At 42.8% G+C, this 24,650-nt stretch overlaps 1 protein-coding gene across 15 annotated transcripts in view; it reads right to left on the minus strand.

Annotated features, from left to right (window-relative positions):
• LOC118421655 (disheveled-associated activator of morphogenesis 2-like) overlaps nt 1-24,650 on the minus strand; it is a 76,880-nt gene that overhangs the window by 44,960 nt on the left and 7,270 nt on the right. For all 15 annotated transcript variants that reach the window (XM_035829201.1, XM_035829165.1, XM_035829111.1 and 12 more), the window contains exon 3: nt 18,383-18,472. In XM_035829201.1, coding sequence (XP_035685094.1) covers nt 18,383-18,472 — 90 coding nt within the window. The remainder of the gene's footprint in view (nt 1-18,382; nt 18,473-24,650) is intronic.

Here is a 24,650-nt window from a genome sequence, read left to right on the forward strand (position 1 = left end):
GGATCGTCATGATTTTCGGCATGTAGATAGCCTAAATGAAGACTATATAATGTGACACTTATTATGCAAGTTAACAGCTAATTTGCATAATTGATGAGGAAAAGTTCATAAATCCACTGCATTCCATTATAGTACTTTCATCAAAGTTGTCACATATGTAACTGAGAAAGAGGGAAGAGAGTAAGAGGTGTATTTAAAGACTTTGAAAGAGAATAAGTCAAGAATGGATCAAAGGATCATCATGATTTTTGGTATGCTGATAGCTTAAGTAATGCTTGATACAATTTGATATCAATTAATTGTAAATTGGGATCTAATTTGCATAATAAATGCCGAAATTTTATAAACCAACTCCAAGCATTTAATTATAAAGAAAATGACATGAGTAACGCATTTGTCTACAGACATCATTCTACATAACAAACCTGGTTTATTTGGCAAAGGTATGTGTTCGTGGAACTCTAGTTTCTGTCTGATTTCAGGAAAAAAAAAAAGAATTTAACTTCATTTGTATTACTGTAAATGCAGAAATTTTAGACAAAATATTAGGAAAAGAGACATTTATGTTGCCATTACATGAAAAATTTCTGAATATTTAAGACTAGAGGACTGATTCAGAAGTAGGGAAAATGCTATCAAAAAAAAAAAAAACTCCAAAAGTTTCAAAAGGAATCCGTGAATAGTTTCATCAGGTTGGTATGTCACTGAATAAAGAAAAGAGACTCTTTTTAACAACACTTGCATATTTCCATCGGCATTTTTGGGGCCGTCTGTCACCTTCCTAAGGATACAATTGCGGAGACATCGATGGAAATAAAGTAAGGGTTGTAAAAAAAAAAGTTTCTTCCACAACAGGAATTATCAGCCCTTTGTGTGGGGGTGTGCAGACCTTGCTCCAAGAAAGGAGATCTGGACCTTAGATCTATATTCAGGAATGCTTCAAGGACTTCCCCTAATACATGATGAGGCGGAAAGTTGCCTTGTCAGAGCTTTCAAGTCTATCGACCCCTCATCTGCATGCGGCATTGGTCTGGGGAACCACAGAACACAAAGGCAGGGCAAACCGTCTGTGAACCGCACGGGTGACTCGGTGACACAACCTTTGTCTGGGTGGTTTCCGTGAGGCTCTGCTTCCACGGCAATGTCCTTTGACTGATATAAATCACACACCAACTGATTTACCTGCAGATACCTGCACTTCTTCTGGCCGTGACACATCTGTTACATCATCGTAATGTAACTATGATACAGGGAGGACTTAAGTTACTGAGCTTTTGTGGGAAGACACTTTTGTAGATAAGGCTTACTGCTCAATGTGTTTTGTTGAAAAATTCAATCTTAATAATTAATGACTTTTGTCTACATACAACTACAAGTGACCAGATCTACATACATCATTACATGTAAGACCCACCTGGCCACTTTTTGGTGATCATTTGGAAAAATTTTCCATTGACACAAGCATTAAGAACCCAGTTTATAGTGACCACTTGTCCATATAGGCCAGATTTTATCAGGCCTGTGAGGCCTGATCTTACCAGGATTTTACCAGGCATTCAGGTTGAACTTTACCCAACTGCTATATGTTCTAGAGCCCATGTGTCTGACAGCACATGTCTATCTGTATACTGTAAATGCATTTGAGTTTTCAGGGATTTACTTTCATGGTAGCGGAAAATGGAGTATTTGCGGTGGTCTTAACCTCGCGGCAGCACCATAGACTGTAGTTATATACTGTAATGGAAAAATGTTCGCGGTGGTTTTATTAGTTTGTGGTGAAGCGGCCACCGCGAAAAATACGAAAATAAAACCACCGCGAACATTTCTGCATTAACAGTATAGCAGCTGGTTACTGGAACACAGTCACCATACCAGCAGTACTGCTAAACCATCTAACACACACTTAAGTGGGTCAAGGACCCACCAAACCTAACAATATACCGTATTTTCAAACAAATTCAAAGGTAGGCTGTTATCTTGGGCCTCCTCGTCCAAATATTTAGGCAGACCCGCCTCAACACCCATAGATTTTCTTAATGAATCTATGCCCCCAACCAAAATAAGACAAACATTGCCGCCTTGAACAATCCCTTTCTGGACTTGATGGATTTCCAAGAACAGGCCCTTGGTCTATTGCAAAACAAGGCGGCTATCTTTTACCCTTTTTACTTTAGACCTCTGATCTGGTGCACATATACTAGTATAGCTAAAACAGACAAAAGTAAATGTAGTCCCATAGCCTTTTTGAGGACGTAGATGCAGTGGGACAGAGGCTGCATTTATGTCCTTATCACCTTTTACCTCCCCAAAGTCCCATTTTTACACCAGGGTGGAGTGAGGAATATCGTTTTAAGTACCTTTCCTGAGGGCGGAACATTCGTAGTATATCAAAAGATTCAAACCAAGGACCTTTGCACTCTGAGCTAAACAGCCTAACCACTACACCACCGTACCATATATAGCTATATATAGCTAACGTAAACAAAAACACATCAATAAGGTTTGCAGTCAGGAAGCAGGAGACAGGTACACATCAAAGGCACACCCGATCCCTCAGTGAGGTTTACTCCCTTTGATTTCCGTCTTCAGAAGATGCGCACGCCTGTAACCCACACCTGCCGTGAACAGGTGGGCTGTTTGTGGAACTTACCTGCGCAAGGCTGAGACACTGATACAGAGCAGGGCTCAAAATCCTTGGAGTATGGATCATACTAAAAGTGTTGAGGAACCATTGCTATTTCTTCTTTTATATTACCGTGGTAAGAGTCAATGCAACTAATAACAATCCACATATACCGACATGATACTTTTTAGGACATTTGTGTATTCAACCTAGTACATGGACCAGTGAAGTTTAGGTGCAGGAAGACAACAGAAATAGCTGCACAGCTCCAATTTTACCTGCACTAACCTGCATATGCAGGTGGTATTTTGAGCCCTGACAAGGCTGAGACACTGATACAGAGGAAGGAGGTTGTGTATCTATCACAATATCAGGAACCTCAGTCATAGAGCACGAGCAGTGTCCTGTTGACAGGGAAGTCCACAAACCACAACAAACGTCCAGGGATTGGGTTTGGGTTGGATGCACGGCTTGATATACCCTGGGAAGCACTGACATCTTTATATAGGGCAGATCCAATTTTAAGTAGATCTTTAAACTTTCACAGTAGTTTCAATTTCTCAGTGGCCATTCTCCATCATGAATATGGATTTTGAATGTACATTAATTTACTAAGTTGTACTATAGAATTGTTTCAACTGTGAAGTCAAAACACCACATAAATTTCCCCCCCATTGAACAGTAAAAAAAAAATTACAGTGAAGGTCAAGAATTTTACAGTATCCTGATAGGACATGACTTTGTGGGAAATGTATTCTCTTTCTTTCTGTCATCCTGTGGTCCAATTTTCTCCCAGCCAGTTTGATGTAGAGTTCTTCCCCATACTGTTGTGCACTATCTTTATTTCCAAACTGTTGTGTGGTGTAGAACTCTTCCCCATACAGTTGTGCACTATTTTTCGTCTTCATCATACTATTCTTTCTCCAGTTCACTCACTCACTCACTCACTATCCATTGTTTGACTATACTGCTGCTGGGATCCCTGACACAGGGGTAGGCAGCAGTCGGCTGGTCTTCACACCGTGCTTCCCTGCGGCTCTGTCCATTGGGTCGACCCGTTAGGACGCACACCTTGATGTCCCACACTCCATCCAAGTTTTTCTCTGTTTACCACAACCCCTGTTGTCTGACAATTTTAGTTTGGTGATGGTGTTTAAGATCCATGAATGCATTATTCTTCACCCTTTTGATACGGCCTCCCACTGATCAGTATCCTTCTGCTGAGGTCTGTTGTTGAGGAATGGGAGTCCTGCAAGACTGAGCAAAGTGCAGCTCCTTCCTTGAGACATGCCCCTCCCACCTGAGGGGGTTCTTGGGCCTTTGATCTTGCCTGGTCAGCAGTGAAGACTTTGTTTTAAGGAAAACAGCTGCAGAAACTTGAGACAGCTGTCCGAAGGTCATGACCACCTTAATGGTAGAAAAACGACTGACATGATTGTAGCTTTTACTTAGGAGCCTTTGAATTATATATATATCAGTCTTTTCAAGTTGGCAGGAGATTGCATTTGGCATTACTTTTCCTTGAAATCAAATTATCTTCCTTAATTTATATTTCTGTAAGCAGTGACACCTATAGCTGCAGTGTAATGTAAACCAGCCCTGAGGAAGGTGACAGACGGTCACCAAACATTGGTGGCAATAAAATGACAGATGGGTAAAAAGAGTCTCTTCATTCATTATCTTCATTATTAGTTACAAAATCACTGTTATACAACATCAGTATTGGCCCATAGATACAACAGACCTTCAGGTGTAACACACAAACTTTACAGGAACACCATGCAGCAGCTTAGCCTGGTTACCACACCCCAGCCCCATCTCAAAAACAGCCCTGCACAATAGATATTTTTAAGATCGGGCTGGGGTGTGGTATCCAGGCTAGCGGCAGCATAAACATCAAACGAGTTATCACAGCTCAGATATGACCTGGGTGGTCTTACCCAGAGATTTCTGTCAGAACATGGCACCACTGACATCACTCATGTTCTGGGGAGGCTGGGTTAGAGGGCAGACAGAGAGTACCACCATTACCACAATCCCACAGCGAGATGGCCTGTGAACATGGCTGGGAGCAAGATAGACTGCCCCGGTAGTTTGATTTCCAAGAGTGTCCAACTAAATCTCTGCAGTGTATCTTGTCCATACTGGTCGTATGGCCAACTGACAATCAGTGGGAGTAAAATAACTGGTGTTTCTATAGTGGCTGTATCGTACAGGCAGGAACAAGTTAAAAAATCACTATCAATTTCTGGAGAAATGCTCCTCGCTCCAGTCGGTCTACAACAACAAGCATCAAAGATTTAGGACTATTTAAAAGTCTGATACTGAAATTCTCAAATTCTGCCCAGTAACTATCATTTCATTTTCACAGATAACATAGTCTTGACTAGCATGCAAGCTTCCTCTTTGTGATGCCACAAATACAACATTGAGTAATATGGTTGCTACAGGCATGTAACCTTGATTTGTTGTTAAAAACAAAATGTTGATTTATTGTTAATGCAGATCTAATCAGTAGGCCTTGAACAGAAGTGTATATGGGGGAGAGGAACAAGAATTGTGTACTAGAGGGGGGGTGGAACACATTGACTGTTGTTTGACCTTGCTGTGACCTTGCCTGCAGACAGCGACCTTCCCATGATTTATTTCCTACCTGGGCAGGGCAGGGCAGGAAGACATGGTTTGCATCATCGCAAATGTTGTTCTTTAGGATTAACTTCCATGTCTCACAGGCCTGAAGACAGATTGAGGGCATGGGACAAGAGAGAGCAAATCCTACTGTGGTACAGTCTCAAACCTGACCAAGAAGTCCACTCAGGGGACAGATACAATCGGTTTTATGTGGACAGGTGGTCACTATAGACTATATAGACAGGATTCTTAATCTTTTGGTAATGCTTGTGTCATGGGGTAAATTAAAGGAACTACCAAAAAGGCCCAGGTGATATATTATAGGAGTGGTCACTTGTAGGTTTTCAAACAAATGCAGTAGAAGCCAGTTAATTGTGCAACGGATTAACGCACACTTCTGTTAACTGCACGGAATCCCCAAATCCCAAACCAGTGTGGTCCAGCTAGATAACTTTGCATTATTGCACCAGTCGGATAATTGCACGAAATTCACTGGCAAATAGACCGTGCAATTAAGAGGCTTCTACTGTACTTCTTTTGGTGTCATGTATTTTTCCTATTGATAGAGGCATTTAAAATTCAGAGTTCTGTACAAAACTTTGAGTGGTCTTTGACTGCACTGGTGCCTTTGTCAACAATATTAAAGTTGACAATAGAAAATTGTGTTTCTCCATCTTTTCCTGCCGTGCCTGGTTCCTTAAACTGGGTGGTTTCACTATAAATGCACCCAATAAAATTCAGCTAGTGTAAACTATCTGGCTTCAGTCTCTCACTGACTGCCATATTTACTGGTGTTCAAATAACTGTCACAGTACCAGGAAATACCACATCTGAATCTGAGGCACATTAAAGGTTGACTGACAAATAGCACAATGCTGAGGAACTAGTTTGAAATCTTTGAAATCTTTATTAACATACCATGTTGCAGACATTTAGTTATGTCTGAATTACGTTGGTATTCACATGTGATCCTCCAGGGAGAAATAAACTGTAAGTTAAGTACATCAACTTATAGTTCAGCTGAAGGTGACAAGCTTGGGCCACTACGTGCTGCTGACTCCACCCCATCACACACAACCCCACCATCACTACTCTTTTCAAAAGACTTGTGTAAGATTTAAAGGGATTATCATGAAAGCAACAGTGTTTCCATGGGCTGTTGAGTTGTGCCCACATACACGGCTTTCCTGTTAGTTTTACCTGAGATTATAACAATTCAAATGGAAAAGCAAGAGATTCCGACCTTTCAAGCACAACAATAAAGAGATTTGGAGAGTTAGCCTGGCTATATGTGCAAGGCTTCCTCAAATGGTACTCGGTAACCACTGGGGCAGAAGTAAGCTAAACCAGGTAAGAATGCAGGCTAGAAAATGCCCCAAAATTAACCATTGAGTAAGTAAGAACTAAACCATGTTTGAGGAGAGCCACACATCAAACATATCACCCTAATCAAAAAGGGCTGAGGTCCATCCTGGTGTGAGTGCATGGGTCAAACCTTCAATTCTGGCTGTACGCATCTTGTACTTTAGTAACTGTACAAAACTGGTGCTACCTAGGGCACCTTGCATCTGGTCAGTGCACTTTGCACTAGGCCTATAAAAGCGAGGACATGCTGTACTATGCTCATTCGAGCCCATTACACTGAGGAAGCCACACGGCCAAACATGTTTGTTGTGTGTCGGTTCGAATAAAGTTCTTAAACGGGGAACATGCGGCTCCAGCGTCTTTTCTGAAGATGTGGCGTAAGTGTGAATGGTTGGCTTGAGGTCTCCTTCTCCACATATATCTACTGTACAAAACTGGTGTGTTACACCTCAAGGCAGTTTACCAGTAATGCGAAACAACGAAAAGAAACACCTAGTAGTAAACTACACACAGTAGTGAAAAAGTTTCTGGGACATTGGAAGGTTTGGTCCATGCTTTGCCATGCGACACATTCTGCTGACTTCTGTGTAAACAAAAAGCTAATGGACTGTATCCAGTGCTTTTGTATCCCACGAAACTTCAGTACATCTCTAGTAAAAACACTTTCCACTGCGACCGTAGCGAGACGAAGATGGTTGGCACTTTCTGTAATCTTCCCGGTGGAGTGGGTTCCAATGGTTTCCCTGGTGCATGGCAGGACATACAGGCATTAGTCATGGTGGGGCTAACAGACCAAACACATCCTTGGGAAACTCCTCCTTTCCTGTACATGTTTGGATAACCTCAACAAGACAAAGTCTCAGGACTTACCCAGGACATGCCTGATATTGCTGGGCTAGTGGGGTATCATAAGGAAACTGCACTGTAGGTCCTTTCAAATTCCAAATTCTGGCATTTCATTGCAGTAAAGCATCCATAGGATCTTTACAGAACAGATACGGTTAATAAAGTTATGCCAAAAAGCAGTTACTCAAGCAACTGGATATGATTTTGGAGACGGCCAGATGTTTCAGACACTGACAAAAGATAGTGGATACTATCTGAAACATCTGTTTCCAAAATCATATCCAGTTGCTTTAGTAACTGCTGTTTGGCATATCTTATTACCTGTATGTCTAATCTTAATTGTGGTATTAAAGTTAGTCTTTTTATTACAGTAAAAGGTTCCCCAGAAGACCACTAAGGGAGCCAATAAAATTGGTCTATGTGGACAGGTGGCCACTAATACTGTAATAGACATGACTCTTATTCTTAACGCTTGTGTAATCACTCTAGGAGAAATTATTCATGGGACCTTTATAAACTGGTTGCACCAGCCAAATATCCTTACATAGAGGTTGTGACAGGTTTGAATGTATTACACCTTAACCCTCTCCCTGCAGCCTACACCTGTGAACAACACAAATCTGGTGGTCGCTAATCTCCAAGCAGATCCTACAATGGCATAAGATAGTACCAAACTGGCCAAGGAGTGTAGTCAGCCAAGAGGTGTCCAATTGCCTTGTAGCGAAACACACTCCTAAGCCGGCTTCACTCCTCTGCCAGCTTTTGATACTATTTTATGCTACCGTAGGATCTGCTTGGAGATTAGCTAAGGGCTACCTTAGTACGAGGAAGGTTAAAAGTGGCCACCATGGGACCCAGAGAAGCTGACAGATGTCTGCAGAACCAAGCAGAGTGCTGCGGACCATTATACGGCATTGATTTTATCTTTCCCGTCTGCTTCCAAATCCCAAAATTGCTGGAGGCCCAATAAAAAAATTGACCAGCCCACTAGATAAGCACTTTACAGTCTGTGATTGGCCCATCTTTCAGTCAAACAAAGAAAATTTACCATCAGAGAAAAAGCAGGCTGCCCACAAGTACATACAGGGTACTGCAAACTCATTTACATGTAATTTCAATGTGTGGTAGTGGGTGTATATTTCACAGTATAAGGAAAAACAAGGTTTTTGCTGTGTTATAAAGTTAATGATTCAGAGACAATTCAGGCATTCAAGATGCCTTGAATTCTAAGCGAAGCAACCATTTCAAAAACCCTGAAAACCACCATGAACGGTACACTATTTACTTCATATTCACAGTGCGGACGTTATGATGTACTCTAACTCATGCTGCCCCCTGCTGACAATGTGCAAGCGGAACTAATTTCCCCACTAATCTAACTGCCTGATTGCTCAGATGAGAAGGTTTCTCCCCACAGCAGCAGCATAATGAAGTGTCCATGGCAAATTGCAGGCATCCATTCTGGCTGCCTCCCAGAGGGACGGAGGTAAGTCAGGTGTGACAGTGGAAGTTCTAGTTCTAGTCCATAATCTGCAAACTTCCTGTTAGGAATATCACGCAGATGGAGGAGGTGCAGCGACTGGACTACCTGTGTGATGACAGCAACCTGCTCTTGAAATGTGTCCATTGAGGGGCTGTCACAGTGTGGGCAGAGAGGCTGCTCCACTCGGGAATTGGGGAATTGTAGGGACAGAGGAAGTCAGGTGTGACAGTGGACCTGTCTACAGCCGACCATGCATGGACAGGCTGGCTGGGGAAGCAGGTGCAGAGCTCTCAGCAGGTGCTGCTGGGCCACAGTGTTAAATAAAACTTTACGGTTGTCATCCTCACTCACTCACTCACTCACCATCAGCCAGTCTGGACATATTAGGCCACACCAATCTAATTTCTTGGTTCACGGATTTTTTCATAAAAAATATGGAGCAAGAGGGCGAAATAAAAATAAAAATTGTAAAATGGTTGGGGTAAAGGTAAGGGCTAATCCAAAACATAAAGAATAAAAAGTTTTCAGCTTGAAAAAAGTACAAAAACACTATTACTGTACAGTAACAGCACTTGTTCGTTGAAAATTACAAAAGTAGTGTCAGTTTTTATGTTTGTCCCATTCTTCATGAATGAAAAATATAACTTCAATAATAATACCCACACTTTAAGGAGCTTATAATATAAAGGCCAATTTGCTACACCAGAAAGTTGGTGAATGGTTTCATTAAAGGTGAAAATTTGCTGAGTGGTAATTTTTTTTTTTTTTCAAAAAATAGGAACGAGCAAATCCGTGAACCAAGAAATTAAATTGCTGTGGCCTTAGGACATTATTAGGACATGGTGCTTCAAACTTCAAACAAAATATGGCCATGTAATATTGCGTGTATTAATAATCATAGCACAGAAAGAAAGAGAGACACACACACACGTACACACAGGCACACACACACATGCATGATCTAAGGCACAGACATACACACACACAGACAGACAGACTGACAGACATACACACACAAACACAGTCATACACACACAAACACACACACACACACACACACACAGACACGGAAACACATACAGACAAGGCAAAGCAACACTCCACTCCCTTGGGTTATAAAATCAATGAGGAAATGTCAGACTTCAACAATTTTTTTTTATTATCTGGGCAGCTCATAGATTTACATGGGTCACATTTCCCTATTGTAAAATTCATGTTGCTTCAAGAGAGATGGTTTGTAAAAGAGAAGAAGCAGGCTTTCCATAAGAGTACTGTAAATTCATTTACAACCAACTCTAGACTACCAGAGCTACAAGTTGTATATGGCCTTGCCGTGGAACGTAAACAGTTCAGGATAGCTGTTTATCTTATTTTATGATACTGAAAACAAACCATTGGAGGTTCCCAGTAAACATGTCGACAGACAGAAGGCCGGAGTTATAAATCACGTCAGATCAGAACCCAACTTCACTTCCAGGTAGCCTGGCAACAAAAGGGATCAGATGACCTTGTAGCTAGGCAACTGAAAGCTAGAAAAGTTTCCTATACTGCTTTGGTATTTTTCCTTTGAATATATATTTACTCTACATATTATTATCAGTTCCTGCAATGTGTATTTAGAACTGCACAACATGACTCTACACCAGGTCATGAACACCAACAACTTGGCAGGGGTCATAGCCCTTGGATTGAGGGTCACCCACAGGTCATCTGAGGTCATCACAATCAATTCTTATTCCAAGGGTGCCCAAGTAAACACTTACAAGGGCAAACAATGTCTTGTTTACCTGAGAAATATTCAATATTTTCCAGATATGCTGTGCAAACTACAACGTTCTTTCTGGTTAACACGCTTGGGCTTGTTCTGGCCACGTATGTCTCGAACACTGGATTCTTTACATCAAAATGTCCCCAGATTGTCCCAAAGTACACTGTGAGTTGTCAAGAGACAAATTTTGATGGCCAGCTGCAGTGGTCATAGATCTAGGGATGCTTTGAGTGGCGACTTCCCTTGCAAACTTCTGCTGTCTGTCACCACTGGGACAGACAAGCCCAAGGTTATTTGGACAGGAAGGTGAGGAGGGATGTCCGACCACGCTTAGGTCATGACCCCTGACCCCGAGGTCAAGAGGTCAGATGCAGCTCATGACTAGGAAATGTGCACCAAACAACACTTTTGGGCTGAAGCTTTGCAAGCTAGCCTGGTACCCAAACTTATCATAGCTGCCAAATCTCCTTTGTTTTTGTGGAGACTTGGCAGGCTCAGTAGGTTTGGATACTAGGGTGTTTGCAAGCAAGATCGAAACAGGCTAATAAATTACAACAAAAGGGAACAAGTATATTTTCTTCAATGTGTCATCCTAATCAGCTTCATCATTCATGCCAGCTCTGATACATGTGTAGTTACATGTACCATTCCTGACTATAGTATAGTATAGAGGAAGACGAAGCCAGGACACCACATAGGCTCATCAAATGCCGTGGAAGCTTAGAGTTAGAGATTGACTTGACCAGGTTTATTGTCAACAGCAATGTAATTTCTGTATAGGTCACCACTGCATTTACTTAAGCACAAAGCTACCAACCAAAAACAACTTGAAAGAAAAGTGACCATAAAACTTTTTCATCAGGATTTTCAAAAGGCGCAACTGTTTTGATACACTCGGAGTCTCTCCAGAGATGTTTTTTTTTACATTCTATTTTTTTTATCATTTCTTTATTCTACTTTATTTCAATCCAGTATAGAACTAACTCTCCACTGTGGCCATCCATACCAGTGTCTGCCACGTCTACATTTCGCTACAATCAGTGTTGCACGTCTCAGTCAATGTCGCATGTTTACCCCACAAACAAACGTGACGCAAGTACGCCGACCTCAGGTGACCCCAACATACATCTAAACTATACTGAGTCTGACTTTGATGACTCGGTATTCAACAAGGCGGTATTTAGTTTGCAGAGTTGCAGCCAAACTTTGCACTATGGCAGTCCATTATAACACACTACAAGCCCGAGTACCACAAAACCACTCTGTGAGGCACGTATGTTTCAACAGCAGTGCTGTGTATTTCACAATTGGGAATTTCCCAGCCAAACGAATGGGTCACTCCACACAATAGGCGACCAGTCTTGGAAACAACTCGGACGGAATGCCACACCGCCGCTCTTTCCGACCGTGAAAAAGCTCGACTCTCTTTTGTCCGAAACATCTTTCAGCCGGGCGGTGTTTCCAAAACGGGAGACGGTGGGAAGTTCAAAGTCAGCAGACAAAGTGGAGTAATAGATATCCACTACAGAGGGGATGGAGAGAATATCGTGATGTGTTCCCATACAATCTACTGTGGGTAGAAACAAGGGAGAGAGAGATGAAAACAGAAGAGTTTCCACTGGGATATAAACATATACAGAAAGGTGTTTGCAAAAAGTTTTCTCTCAACATATAATCCCTCTGAAGCACTTTCCAACACAAAATTCAAACTTACCGGAGTTACCCAACTTTTCAACGTTCCAACTCCAGTCTTTGTCATGGAATAATCTATTGCTTGACTAAAATCATTCCTTGACAAAGACTGGAGCTGCACAGTCGAAAACTGTTTCCCCAGTTGTATAATCTGAGGCTCAAGCACTGTCATTTTCAAATTGGTGACAGATCCAGAAGTTTAAAGGAATGCCTCTCATTCTTGGAAAGGTACCTGATCTGTTTACAGATGACAAAGACTTCTACTTCTTATCAATTATAGGACATACTACAGAAATAAGTGCCTTGTTTGACGTATCATTTTACACTTAATGGCAGTTTCATCTCACTGGTAGGTGAGAAAATCAAATATTTGCCATCAATTACAAACCCATGGATTTCATGTCTTCTGACTGAGGTTCTTTCTTTGGTGTTTTTCCTTGAGAATTTAATTGGGAAAATTCTCCCACTTAGCATTCCCTGTCCCGTTTGACAAGTTTTCAGCATTCCAACAGGAACAGTTTGCTGCAAACAGGAATGTCTTGCTAATCAGCAGTGTCAGACTGACAGGACTGCTAACCCCTTCTCACCCCCTCCTGACTGCCATACTGCCCCCCACTCAGAGTCAGACTGTACCACTCCAAAAGCTGCCTCCTCCCTACCCTAAGTAGCTCCCCACCCTCAACAAGATGCCCCTCCCCACCCAGCATAGCCCCCCACCCTTGACAAGTTGCCCCTTCCCATCCAGAGTTGTAACCCCCACTCTAGACCAGCTGTCCCTCCCCACCCAGAGTCAGACTGCCCCCTCAACAAGCTGCCCCTTCCCACCCAGCATAGCCCCCCACCCTTGACAAGTTGCCCCTTCCCACCCAGAGTTGCAACCCCCACCCTAGACCAGCTGTCCCTCCCCACCCAGAGTCAAACTGCCCCCACCCTCAACAAGCTGCCACTCCCCACCCAGCATAGCCCCCCAACCTCGACAAGCTCCCCCTCCCCCGAGTTGCAACCCCCACCCTAGACAAGCTGCCCCTCCCCACCCAGCGTAGTCCCCACCCTTGACAGGTTGTCCCTCCCCACCCCCTGCCCCAATCCTGACAGACTGCCCCCCTCCCCACCTGACTCCCCCCTCCCCACTGGACCCCAGTACACAGATAAGGATCAGCCTGCTCCAGGACATGCCTCCTTGTTATGTACAAAACTGTCGCCCATCACCCAAACTCCACAGTAACCTTCTCGCAGCTACATAAACAGGATACCTAGCATCACAGAATGCCAGCTAAGCCCCCACAGCGGGGCGCCAGCCAGTGCGGTATGGGGGTTCACATAGCGGGCCCAAGCACCGCGATGCTCACATTCCTGTGTCATGCCTGGATCCTTCACAGACAGGCAGAGCGTTGGTAAATCAGGGCCTGTCATACACAGACAGGCAGAGTGTTGGTAAATCAGCGCCTGTCATACACAGACAGGCAGAGTGTTGGTAAATCAGGGCCTGTCATACACAGACAGGCAGAGTGTTGGTAAATCAGCGCCTGTCATACACAGACAGGCAGAGTGTTGGTAAATCAGCGCCTGTCATACACAGACAGGCAGAGTGTTGGTAAATCAGGGCCTGTCATACACAGACAGGCAGAGCGTTGGTAAATCAGGGCCTGTCATACACAGACAGGCAGAGTGTTGGTAAATCAGCGCCTGTCATACACAGACAGGCAGAGTGTTGGTAAATCAGGGCCTGTCATACACAGACAGGCAGAGTGTTGGTAAATCAGGGCCTGTCCTACAGAGGCAGGCAGAGTGTTGGTAAATCAGAGCCTGTCATACACAGACAGGCAGAGTGTTGGTAAATCAGGGCCTGTCACACACAGACAGGCAGAGTGTTGGTAAATCAGGGCCTGTCCTACAGACAGGCAGTGTTGGTAAATCAGGGCCTGTCATACACAGACAGGCAGAGTGTTGGTAAATCAGGACCTGTCCTACAGACAGGCAGTGTTGGTAAATCAGAGCCTGTCATGCACAGACAGGCAGAGTGTTGGTAAATCAGGGCCTGTCCTACAGACAGGCAGTGTTGGTAAATCAGAGCCTGTCATACACAGGCAGGCAGAGTGTTGTAAATCAGAGCCTGTCATACACAGGCAGGCAGAGTGTTGGTAAATCAGAGCCTGTCATACACAGACAGGCAGAGTGTTGGTAAATCAGGGCCTGTCATACACAGACAGGCAGAGTGTTGGTAAATCAGGGCCTGTCATACACAGACAGGCAGAGTGTTGGTAAATCAGAGCCTGTCATACACAGACAGGCAGAGTGTTGATAAATCAGGGCCTGTCCTGCAGACAGGCAGTGTTGGTAAATCAGGGCCTGCCAACTCACAGAACAGTCAGCTAGGCTAAGAATTTACATGGGGCACTGTCCAGAAGATTTAGTAGTAATATAGGACAAGGGGCAATTCCAGTTGTCTCACTTTGGCACAGTTCTGGGGTAACAGTAGAAAAGCTGGTCCTACTTTAAAAAATACTTTCAGCCTTCATATACTGCAACTCACTCAATGGCCTGACACTACCACCATCCATCTCAGGTAGTAGCATCATTTACACTATGCTCCATTGGAAACAGTTGAAATAGCCTGATTTAATCTGGCTTATAGCAGCCTGCCTGGCATCCGCAGGGATGGGCCAGTTACAGCCCGGACAGCAGAGTTTGTGTCACACAGACTACACTTGAAATATCTCCCTGGGAGACTTCTTGGACAGTGAAGGAAGAGAAGAGGTTGGTAGTCCTGAGCCTGTGTCAGTACCCATCAGCACCAGGGAAGGTCAGCTGTCATTTCCTCACCATGGTGACAGGACCAGCCAAACTGGAGACTGGATGGATACAGACTGGCACTGATGTGATGACTGTAGACTGTCAGGGAGTTGCTAGACAGCGTGTATCAGAGTGCTGCTAGACAGAGTGTATCAGAGCATTGCTAGACAGTGTATCAGAGTGTTGCTAGACAGAGTGTTGCTAGTGAAACAACAAGGGAGTAGAAACAGAAAATAACAAGATGCCGACACCAGGGATCGAACCCGGGCCAGCCGATCACAAATCCAACGTGGAAACCGTTCGGCTAAAAGGCTCAAGCTGCTTGGTGTCTTCAGTTTAGCGTTCCTTGAATCCCGCTGTCACACTAGACAGCATGGATTCTCCTTTGCTATAGAATCTACACTTGCATTGTATGGCACTCTTTAATTCCAAAGAGAGCTGCAAGGGGAACCCAAACAGACTAGACCAAGTAGTTGCTATCTTGTAAGCCATTTGCTTTTTGTACAATGTTTGCATGTGTTTGTATTATGATACCAAGCTAGCTGTTTCAAGGGACTAAAGCCTAGTATAGCTAGTACAGGTCCCTCAGAGTCTATACTTATGAGTGTCTGAAGTAACATTTCCTTGAGGCTAAGTTGGCCCTAGTAACAAGGAGCTGGTCTGTGTGGGTGGTGGTGGAAACAGTCTGGCATCCAAGCTAGCTGGAAAAGGCTATTTTTATCAAATCAATCAAAAGCATTAGCTCAACTTTCACTTGCTAGAGACAACACAGATTTGTGCTAGCTCATATGTGCCAGTCAGTACTGTTTTGCTAAGGTAACATCCATCCAACATAACCAGTTGGCAAGGCTCAAAAACCAAGGTTAAACACGGGCAAGTTGATCAACGGGAAGTTTGTGTGACCAGGGCCAAAGACAACAAAGCCTGAAGGCAAACCAGCAGAAAAACAACATCATGCTGCGTTTTTCTGACTCTGAATGGAGAGGACGCTTGTGTGGAAACCCACAGATCAAGTTCACTGCCACAGGCACATCATTAAGAGAGACAGTGTACAAAATACTTTTCTGAGCCAGGTTGCACAGTGTGCACCTGGGGCAAAAACTTGGTTGCACAATTGAATTTCAAGTTGCACCACCTACAATTCACTATTGAAAGTGTCCATCTGCCAAGAAATCTGCAATTAGTGGCATGTTTAGCTGATATGAAACGAAGCTGCCCCGATATCCATTATTTTTTCCAAGTAAATTGACAACAAAATCAAGTTCTGAGACTCAAAATCTAAGTTGCACCCTGTGCAGCCTGAGTTTAGAAGTTAGCAAGTTGCACCAAGCAAAAAGTAGTTGCAATGTGCAAGTGTGCAAGTGGGTATTTTGCACGCTGGAGAGAGGAACCACGCTGTACAGCTATAGCCACATCTATGTACTAGGCAAGGCTTTGTGTGATCCCCAGTGAGCCAAGTCTCACATAACATCTAAACTCCACCAAACCAGCCATGGTGACCCAGGGCAGCTAATAGAAAGGCTTGGCCAACCTCCAACTTGGCAAGGGAAGAAAGTTTTTCCCTTGTTGAGTACAATGTGTTTATGTTTAATTGATGTCATTTACAACTCAGCCCATGGCTGCAACATATCCTTGTGACTTGTCCAAATAAACCAGGAATTCATTCATTCGTTCATTGACTTGGTGTTGACAAGAATTTCCAAAATATTTTCCTATGAACTAGAAACCTCAGATAAACATAGCTTCATTATTAACTTAAAGACGACTCAGCTACGATCATACAGAACCTCAGACATAGACTGAAGAGAGCACCAGCATCATCTGTTTTATCTCAGCCAGCCCCACATAACCAGCATACCCCATACATACCCTCAGACAAAGACTCACCCAGGTAGGACCCCCCATGCCCACCCTCAGACAAAGAATGAACACTAAAAGTAAAACAGAGAACCAGTATCATCTGTTTTATCTCATCTCAGCTGGCACAAGCCCCACACAACAACTAGGATCCTTCTCCATACAGACCCTCAGATAATAGCCCAGTCCAGTTAGGATACCCCCATACAGACCCTCAGATATTGACTGAAGGCTAAAACATTGAACAAGCCTCATCTGTTTGATCTCATCTCAGCTGGCACAAGTACCACAGAACAGCCAGGATTCCCCATACAGACCCTCAGATAATAACTCAGTCCATTAAGTATCCCCTCCATACAGACCCTCAGATAAGGACTGAAGGCTAAAACATAGAACCAGCCTCATCTGTTTTACCTCATCTTAGCTGGCACACACCCCATACAACAGGATCCTCGCCCCAACACATACAGACCCTCAGTCCAGCTAGGATCCCCCCATACAGATCCTCAGATAAGGACTGAATGCTAAAACATAGAAGCAGCCTCATCTGTTTTACCTCAGCTGGTACAAAGCCCCACACAACAGCCAAGGGTCACCTCCGAGAGGGACATGAATTAAGGCACAATAGTAAATCACACAACCTCTGAACCTCCCCTGCAGAAAACACAACCAGAGATTTCTACTTTCCCCATTCATCCTCCTGACAGACTGATGGAGCACCACATGGGGTCTGCCACAGTCATACACTAAAGTAAATATACATCAACTGTGCTTCAGCTGATAGTGGACACTTGGCAAGAAATAAAAAGGCCGGAACTGCCAGGGTGAGGCTCACTTATTTCTGTCTGTATGGAGAGATAACAGAGCCTTTTGGTGCTGTGCAGACCTATAGTTAAGATCCCCTGTAGAAGTAGTGAAACAGTAAGACATATCGCCCTTTGTCCTGCCTTTGTTTGTGGTATAGTGCTGACATAAGAGAAACGTGTGGTAGCTATAGTTAGCCGTATGTACAATGTATAATAATAGACATACCTGTTGTAGAATGTAGCTATAGTTAGGGACCTGGGTAATGGTAGATAGACCAGCGCTACATAAGTGTAGCTATAGTTAGGGGCATGTATGATAATAAGAGACTGATAATAATAGAATAGACCTGTGGTACACTGTAGCTTTAGTTAGGGGCAAGTACAAATGTATTATAATAGATAGACCTGTTGTAGAATGTAGCTATAGTTACTTAGGGACCTGCGTTTTGATAGGTAGAGCCCTGTTCTGCAAATACTCTTGGACATGTATCTCTTGACACAGGTGATGGTGTACTTACCCTTTTCTTGCTGCAGTACAGTTGCCATTTCTTCTCGGGCGGCAGATTGAGCATATTCTGTCGGTACGGGGCTGTGAGGTCCAGTTCATCCTGAAACAAAAAGAACAGTCAGAGATGGCAGACATCGCCCCCTCACAACATTGTGTACAATCAAATTAGAAATAGAATTAAACTCTTTTGCAAAAAAGGAAAGTGATCTTGATCCAGTTTTTAGCTCTCTGAAGAGCTAGTCCTCCACTGATTGTGCCAGACACGACTGATTGTGACAGAGAGGACAGACGCTATTGTCATTGTTGGCTTGGCAAAATCTCTTATATGTTAATTTCTGGTAGATTTTTAAGCAATTAAGTACATATTTCTCAGATATGTTGATGACAACTAGACATCCAGGTAAACATTTCATGATATACAAAATAAATGAAGAAACTTAAAGATCATTTGATGACTTTATCCATTTTATTTATTTGCTTCATCTACACAGACAGTCAGGCAAGCATATAATATAATTGCCGTCCCTGTTTGCTAATGTCACTTCCCAGTTTTCTTCCCTCCCTTGGACGGAAGTAACATTTGGACTTGGAGGGATCAAAATTCATTTGCGCAATTTTTGACGTCACATCTTTTAGCAATGAACTTGAGCTTGCTAAGGTCGGCAAGATATAAATAGGTTCCGGCCCTCCCGCAGGTCGGATCGATCCTACCCGCGGTTGGGCCGTACCTCGGGCAATACAGAATAGCCTGAATTATATTCTATATCTATGCACCTAGTATTTCCAGTCCTGAATAGGGATGATGTATATATGGAGAATAGAAGAAGCACCTATGGCTGGGTAGTATCAACAACACAGTCTAGTTTACACACAAGAGGAAGTACACCCCCACCCCCTGCCAAATAACTGCTCTGAAGTACGAAAGCAGAGCTGCAAGTTCCAACAGCCACTTCCAACTGTCGTGTTATCATCAGGACAGACACAGAACATGGTCTAAAGTCTGTCAACTTCCCAGGATTCCCTGTCTCCTTAATGTGAGAAGAAACAGACTTTTCTGAAAGTTCAACGCAATATTTGTGTTGTTTTGGATGTCAGAAACATTTCTTTAACAATTGTAGACATCTGTTCTTGAATACTACCGATATTTTACAAAAACTGCTTTAATCCCTGTGAAATTTACATATCAACTAAATCAGTTCATGGAAGGATGGATGATATTTGATACGTCTATTATGCGTAGAAGATGTGGTCTTTTTCATTTTCGTAACCACAAACTGAAATGTAGAACTTACTTAGTTATCACTGGCACATAAATAATGCAATGCCTTAAGCCATAACATCTATTTTCACAAAGCTAAAATTTGGTTAATCAAACTAATGACAAACTAAATCAGTTGGTGCTATGTTCCAAATTATCATTGCACATATTTTGTCCTTTATATAATCCCAATAAAAGCACATCCCATTATGACCCATTTGATAATTGACTCCAAAGCCATAAAGGCTGTCTTTTAAAGCATTGTCACTAATCCCTGGTTATCACTGAATTGCACCATAAACAGACTTTCAATGGTGGGGAGGGGTATTGAAAGAGCCCTGATGTGTTAGGCCTGTTTTCCGCCAGACAGCAATCGCTTAGCAACCATATCGTCAGTATTCTCCAAGCAGAGGTTGGGTCGGGGGATAGTAGTGGTCGGGATTTTTTACCGTTCCCTCCAAAATCCTGGCCACTACCATCTCCCAACACAGCCTCTGCTTGGAGAATACACAATCCTTAATGTGATCAAAATTTTACTTGTGCGAACGTTGATTCCATTATTACTGTCCAGAATATGATGCAAGATATACCAGTATGATTTAAAAGACAACACACAAATGTAAAAGTTATCTATGAAATTTGTTCAGCATTCTGCCAAATCTTTACTTAGCAGTTGATTGGCACTATCAGCTTCTTGTGGAAAGAGGGTCTGCGCTTTAGGACTATACTATAGGACCTCTGTTAATAGAAAACCAAGAGCATTCTACGTAACAATTGCCTACGTAACTAGCCTCTTTTAATCACACTTCTATACGTTCTGCCCTACATTGCCAGCGCCGATTTAGCTTTTTTCATTTGCATTATTTACTGTTTACACAGACTACCAATCGCCCAGTGATTCTAAAAAAGATATGTTATGATTTAAATTATGATTACGTAACAACTGTAAAATGCTTTTTGACCACAAAAGCCAGCCCCGCATGTAATATATCAAGGCCCTGAGTCTGACTTCATTAGCAGATTTCCAGAGCACATCCACAGCTGATGATCCCCACGAATTATTTGCTAATTTGCCAAAGAGTCTGCCTCTGCATAAATCATTAATATTCAGGACACAGATGCACTGGGAAATTAGCAGAAGGGCAGTAATACACATAATGTAATTAACCAATTTCTTAATTTCTTATAATAATGGATTATACTAAGCATCCATTACAAGTAAATGCACTCTTGGAACAGCATAACTCCGTCGTAAACGGCCGGAGAAGATCATTGTTGCAGCGTGTTAAAGAAATACTTGATTATAGTGGATATTCTTATCTCTGGTACTCTGATAACTCACTCTATGACCCTGTATATGTATGTAATATGATAAGGAACAGAATTACCAATATGTATATCCAGACGTCTCTACATAACATAAGTATAGATACCGGTAAGCTGAGATTCTACAAAACTTGTAAATCTGTATACGCTAGAGAGAAATACTTAGAACTAGTTGATTTCGAGCTGCGCTCCGCAATAAGCAAAGTCAGAATTAGCGCTCATCCTCTAGAAGTGGAAAGAGGGAGATACAAGAGATTACCAGTGTGTGAAAGGATTTGTAAATATTGTACATCTAAAGCAGTGGGAGACGAAACACATTTCATTTCCAAATGTTCATTCAACGAAACCGAAAGAATCAACCTGTTTAGAGAAGTCACAAAGACTTATCCCAACTTCCCCACATTGACAGACAAACAGAAGGCCACTTTTCTCTTGAAATCGCAGAACCCACAAATTTTAGAAAATGTGGGGCTTTTCGTCTCCCTCTGCTTCCAAAAAAGAAGTCAAACCCAACCTGCTTAGAAATAGCCAACACTAGTATTAGATTAGAACATTGTTTATGACTGTCCATTGTCACTATGTGTATACTATGTACTTGCAATTAGCCCTCGGGCACGAACTTGCAAATAAACTTCTTCAATTAACCAATGCAGACAATTTTTTATCTCTCATCAGATAGTCCTCTATTTTCAGACCAATCATCAGAATGTAATAAAAAACAGGCAGCTTCATGCATACAAATATGCACTATGAATGGACTGAAATCTGAAATCTGGGTCATCTGTGGGAGAAACAAAGAAAGAGCCCAACGAAGAAACTCTGCAAAGGTTGCACCGTTTTCCTCTTTTTCTTTTACCCCACATGATGAAGAAATCTGAACTTGGAGTCGGTTCAACATTTCTTACAATTTGACAGCAAGCCTAAAAAATTGTTTCTTTGGTAAAATTTGCTATCTATAAGATTCATTCATAAAATATCAGTTATAATCCCTTCATAAATGTTCATTTACATATTGTGAGTTGACATCCTGATATTGCACCTTGATGGTCATTAGAAAACTGTTTATATTTATTTACTTATATTCATTTTCTTAGTAAACTGTTTGTACAGACCTTGAACAAAAAACAATCAGTTATAATTTATTCAGAGATTTGCATTTGATATCCTGAAAAGGAACAACAGACTTTCACTTTCATTCGCAAATTTCAGAGTTCATATCCTGTTGTCTACATTTGTTAAGTGTTTGTGCCAAGCTTGAACTTAAAAATATTTGCATGCCTTAAATTTTTATTTGAAATCCTGGTATTATGGTGAAAAGGAATAACAGACTTTTACTTTTCATTCATAAATGTTCATTCATAAATTTTGAGTTGATGCCCTGCTGCCTACATTTGTAAATTGTTTGTGCTGAGCTGGAAGTGAAAACCAGAGTGTGCTGAGGCTGGCTGGGTGTGAGCAGCAGGGCTGGGTGGGATACTAATGGAAGTCAGCTGTAAATCTGGTCTGTTTAAACTGTTTGTAGCAGGATCAAAGTAACAAGGCTGTGTAAGGCGGCAGAGTACAGTATTTATCCGCGACCCCCGGAGTCAATGACGTGGGGGTAAAAAAGTAGTGCGGCCAAAATCTGGAAGCGCCTGTAAACACTGTAATGTGAAATACAGCGGGGGATGAGCTTTGCTATATGGTAGTATAAGGAGTCGACTTTCAGGTGGTATGTGTAAGTTTATGATGTTTGTTCATTTGGTGTATAAATGCGCGTGACCTTTACAGCTGCCTGCCTCGGTGAGTCGGCTGCAGTTCCGGATGTCCCCGCATGACCCCATTTCAAAGATTGCGTGAAATTTTTAAAAAACGACAACTTTTTTTGCTTTTCAGTTATTTTGTAGGTTATATCCTCGACTTCAACATATTAGTTTGTCGCGCTTCAGAAGTGCACCCTGGTATGATTTTATCCGCGTCGATGTCAGTCACCTTGTAGTCCTTAACTATAGGAATCCCCATAGGCCGAAAACTGTACTCTGCTACCTTGAACCACCGCGGGTATTGGCCAGGAATTCCCAACGACCTTATACTCGGGCAAAATCTCATAGTATGTTGACTATTGACGTTAGCTGACTTGAAATAAACCATTTCTTCCATCGTCAAAACTGCCGTTGCCATGGCAACCGTTGCTATAAGCGCCGCCTATGCTTAACTATGGGACTTAGCGTGGAATTGCCATTGGCCAGGATCCCGTCTCCCCCCCCCCCCCTTTTCTGTCGCAAATGACGTTACTGATAACCCCAAATGGCTCAGAACGTTAGAATATGCACAGAGGACGTCATTTTAGAGCAGAAAACCAACCGGAATCATAAATTTGTGCAGCTAACGGGACCACTGACAGACCCCTCAGATAAGCCTTGTACGGAGCCTACCCCTATGCAGGGTGCAGAAGTACAAAGTTGGCGATATCTCAGCAACCGCTTGTATGTCTGGGCAAAAATTTGGTACAGTTCTATCACTTGACTAGTTTTATTGTATGAATGAAAAGAAATCCAAGTTCAAGTTCGCTTAAGGCGGCAGAGTACAGTATTTATCCGCGACCCCCGGAGTCAATGACGTGGGGGTAAAAAAGTAGTGCGGCCAAAATCTGGAAGCGCCTGTAAACACTGTAATGTGAAATACAGCGGGGGATGAGCTTTGCTATATGGTAGTATAAGGAGTCGACTTTCAGGTGGTATGTGTAAGTTTATGATGTTTGTTCATTTGGTGTATAAATGCGCGTGACCTTTACAGCTGCCTGCCTCGGTGAGTCGGCTGCAGTTCCGGATGTCCCCGCATGACCCCATTTCAAAGATTGCGTGAAATTTTTAAAAAACGACAACTTTTTTTGCTTTTCAGTTATTTTGTAGGTTATATCCTCGACTTCAACATATTAGTTTGTCGCGCTTCAGAAGTGCACCCTGGTATGATTTTATCCGCGTCGATGTCAGTCACCTTGTAGTCCTTAACTATAGGAATCCCCATAGGCCGAAAACTGTACTCTGCTACCTTGAACCACCGCGGGTATTGGCCAGGAATTCCCAACGACCTTATACTCGGGCAAAATCTCATAGTATGTTGACTATTGACGTTAGCTGACTTGAAATAAACCATTTCTTCCATCGTCAAAACTGCCGTTGCCATGGCAACCGTTGCTATAAGCGCCGCCTATGCTTAACTATGGGACTTAGCGTGGAATTGCCATTGGCCAGGATCCCGTCTCCCCCCCCCCCCCTTTTCTGTCGCAAATGACGTTACTGATAACCCCAAATGGCTCAGAACGTTAGAATATGCACAGAGGACGTCATTTTAGAGCAGAAAACCAACCGGAATCATAAATTTGTGCAGCTAACGGGACCACTGACAGACCCCTCAGATAAGCCTTGTACGGAGCCTACCCCTATGCAGGGTGCAGAAGTACAAAGTTGGCGATATCTCAGCAACCGCTTGTATGTCTGGGCAAAAATTTGGTACAGTTCTATCACTTGACTAGTTTTATTGTATGAATGAAAAGAAATCCAAGTTCAAGTTCGCTTAAGGCGGCAGAGTACAGTATTTATCCGCGACCCCCGGAGTCAATGACGTGGGGGTAAAAAAGTAGTGCGGCCAAAATCTGGAAGCGCCTGTAAACACTGTAATGTGAAATACAGCGGGGGATGAGCTTTGCTATATG

The sequence above is a fragment of the Branchiostoma floridae genome, chromosome 1 (genome assembly GCF_000003815.2).
Source record: "Branchiostoma floridae strain S238N-H82 chromosome 1, Bfl_VNyyK, whole genome shotgun sequence".
In the NCBI taxonomy this organism is placed as follows: domain Eukaryota; kingdom Metazoa; phylum Chordata; class Leptocardii; order Amphioxiformes; family Branchiostomatidae; genus Branchiostoma; species Branchiostoma floridae.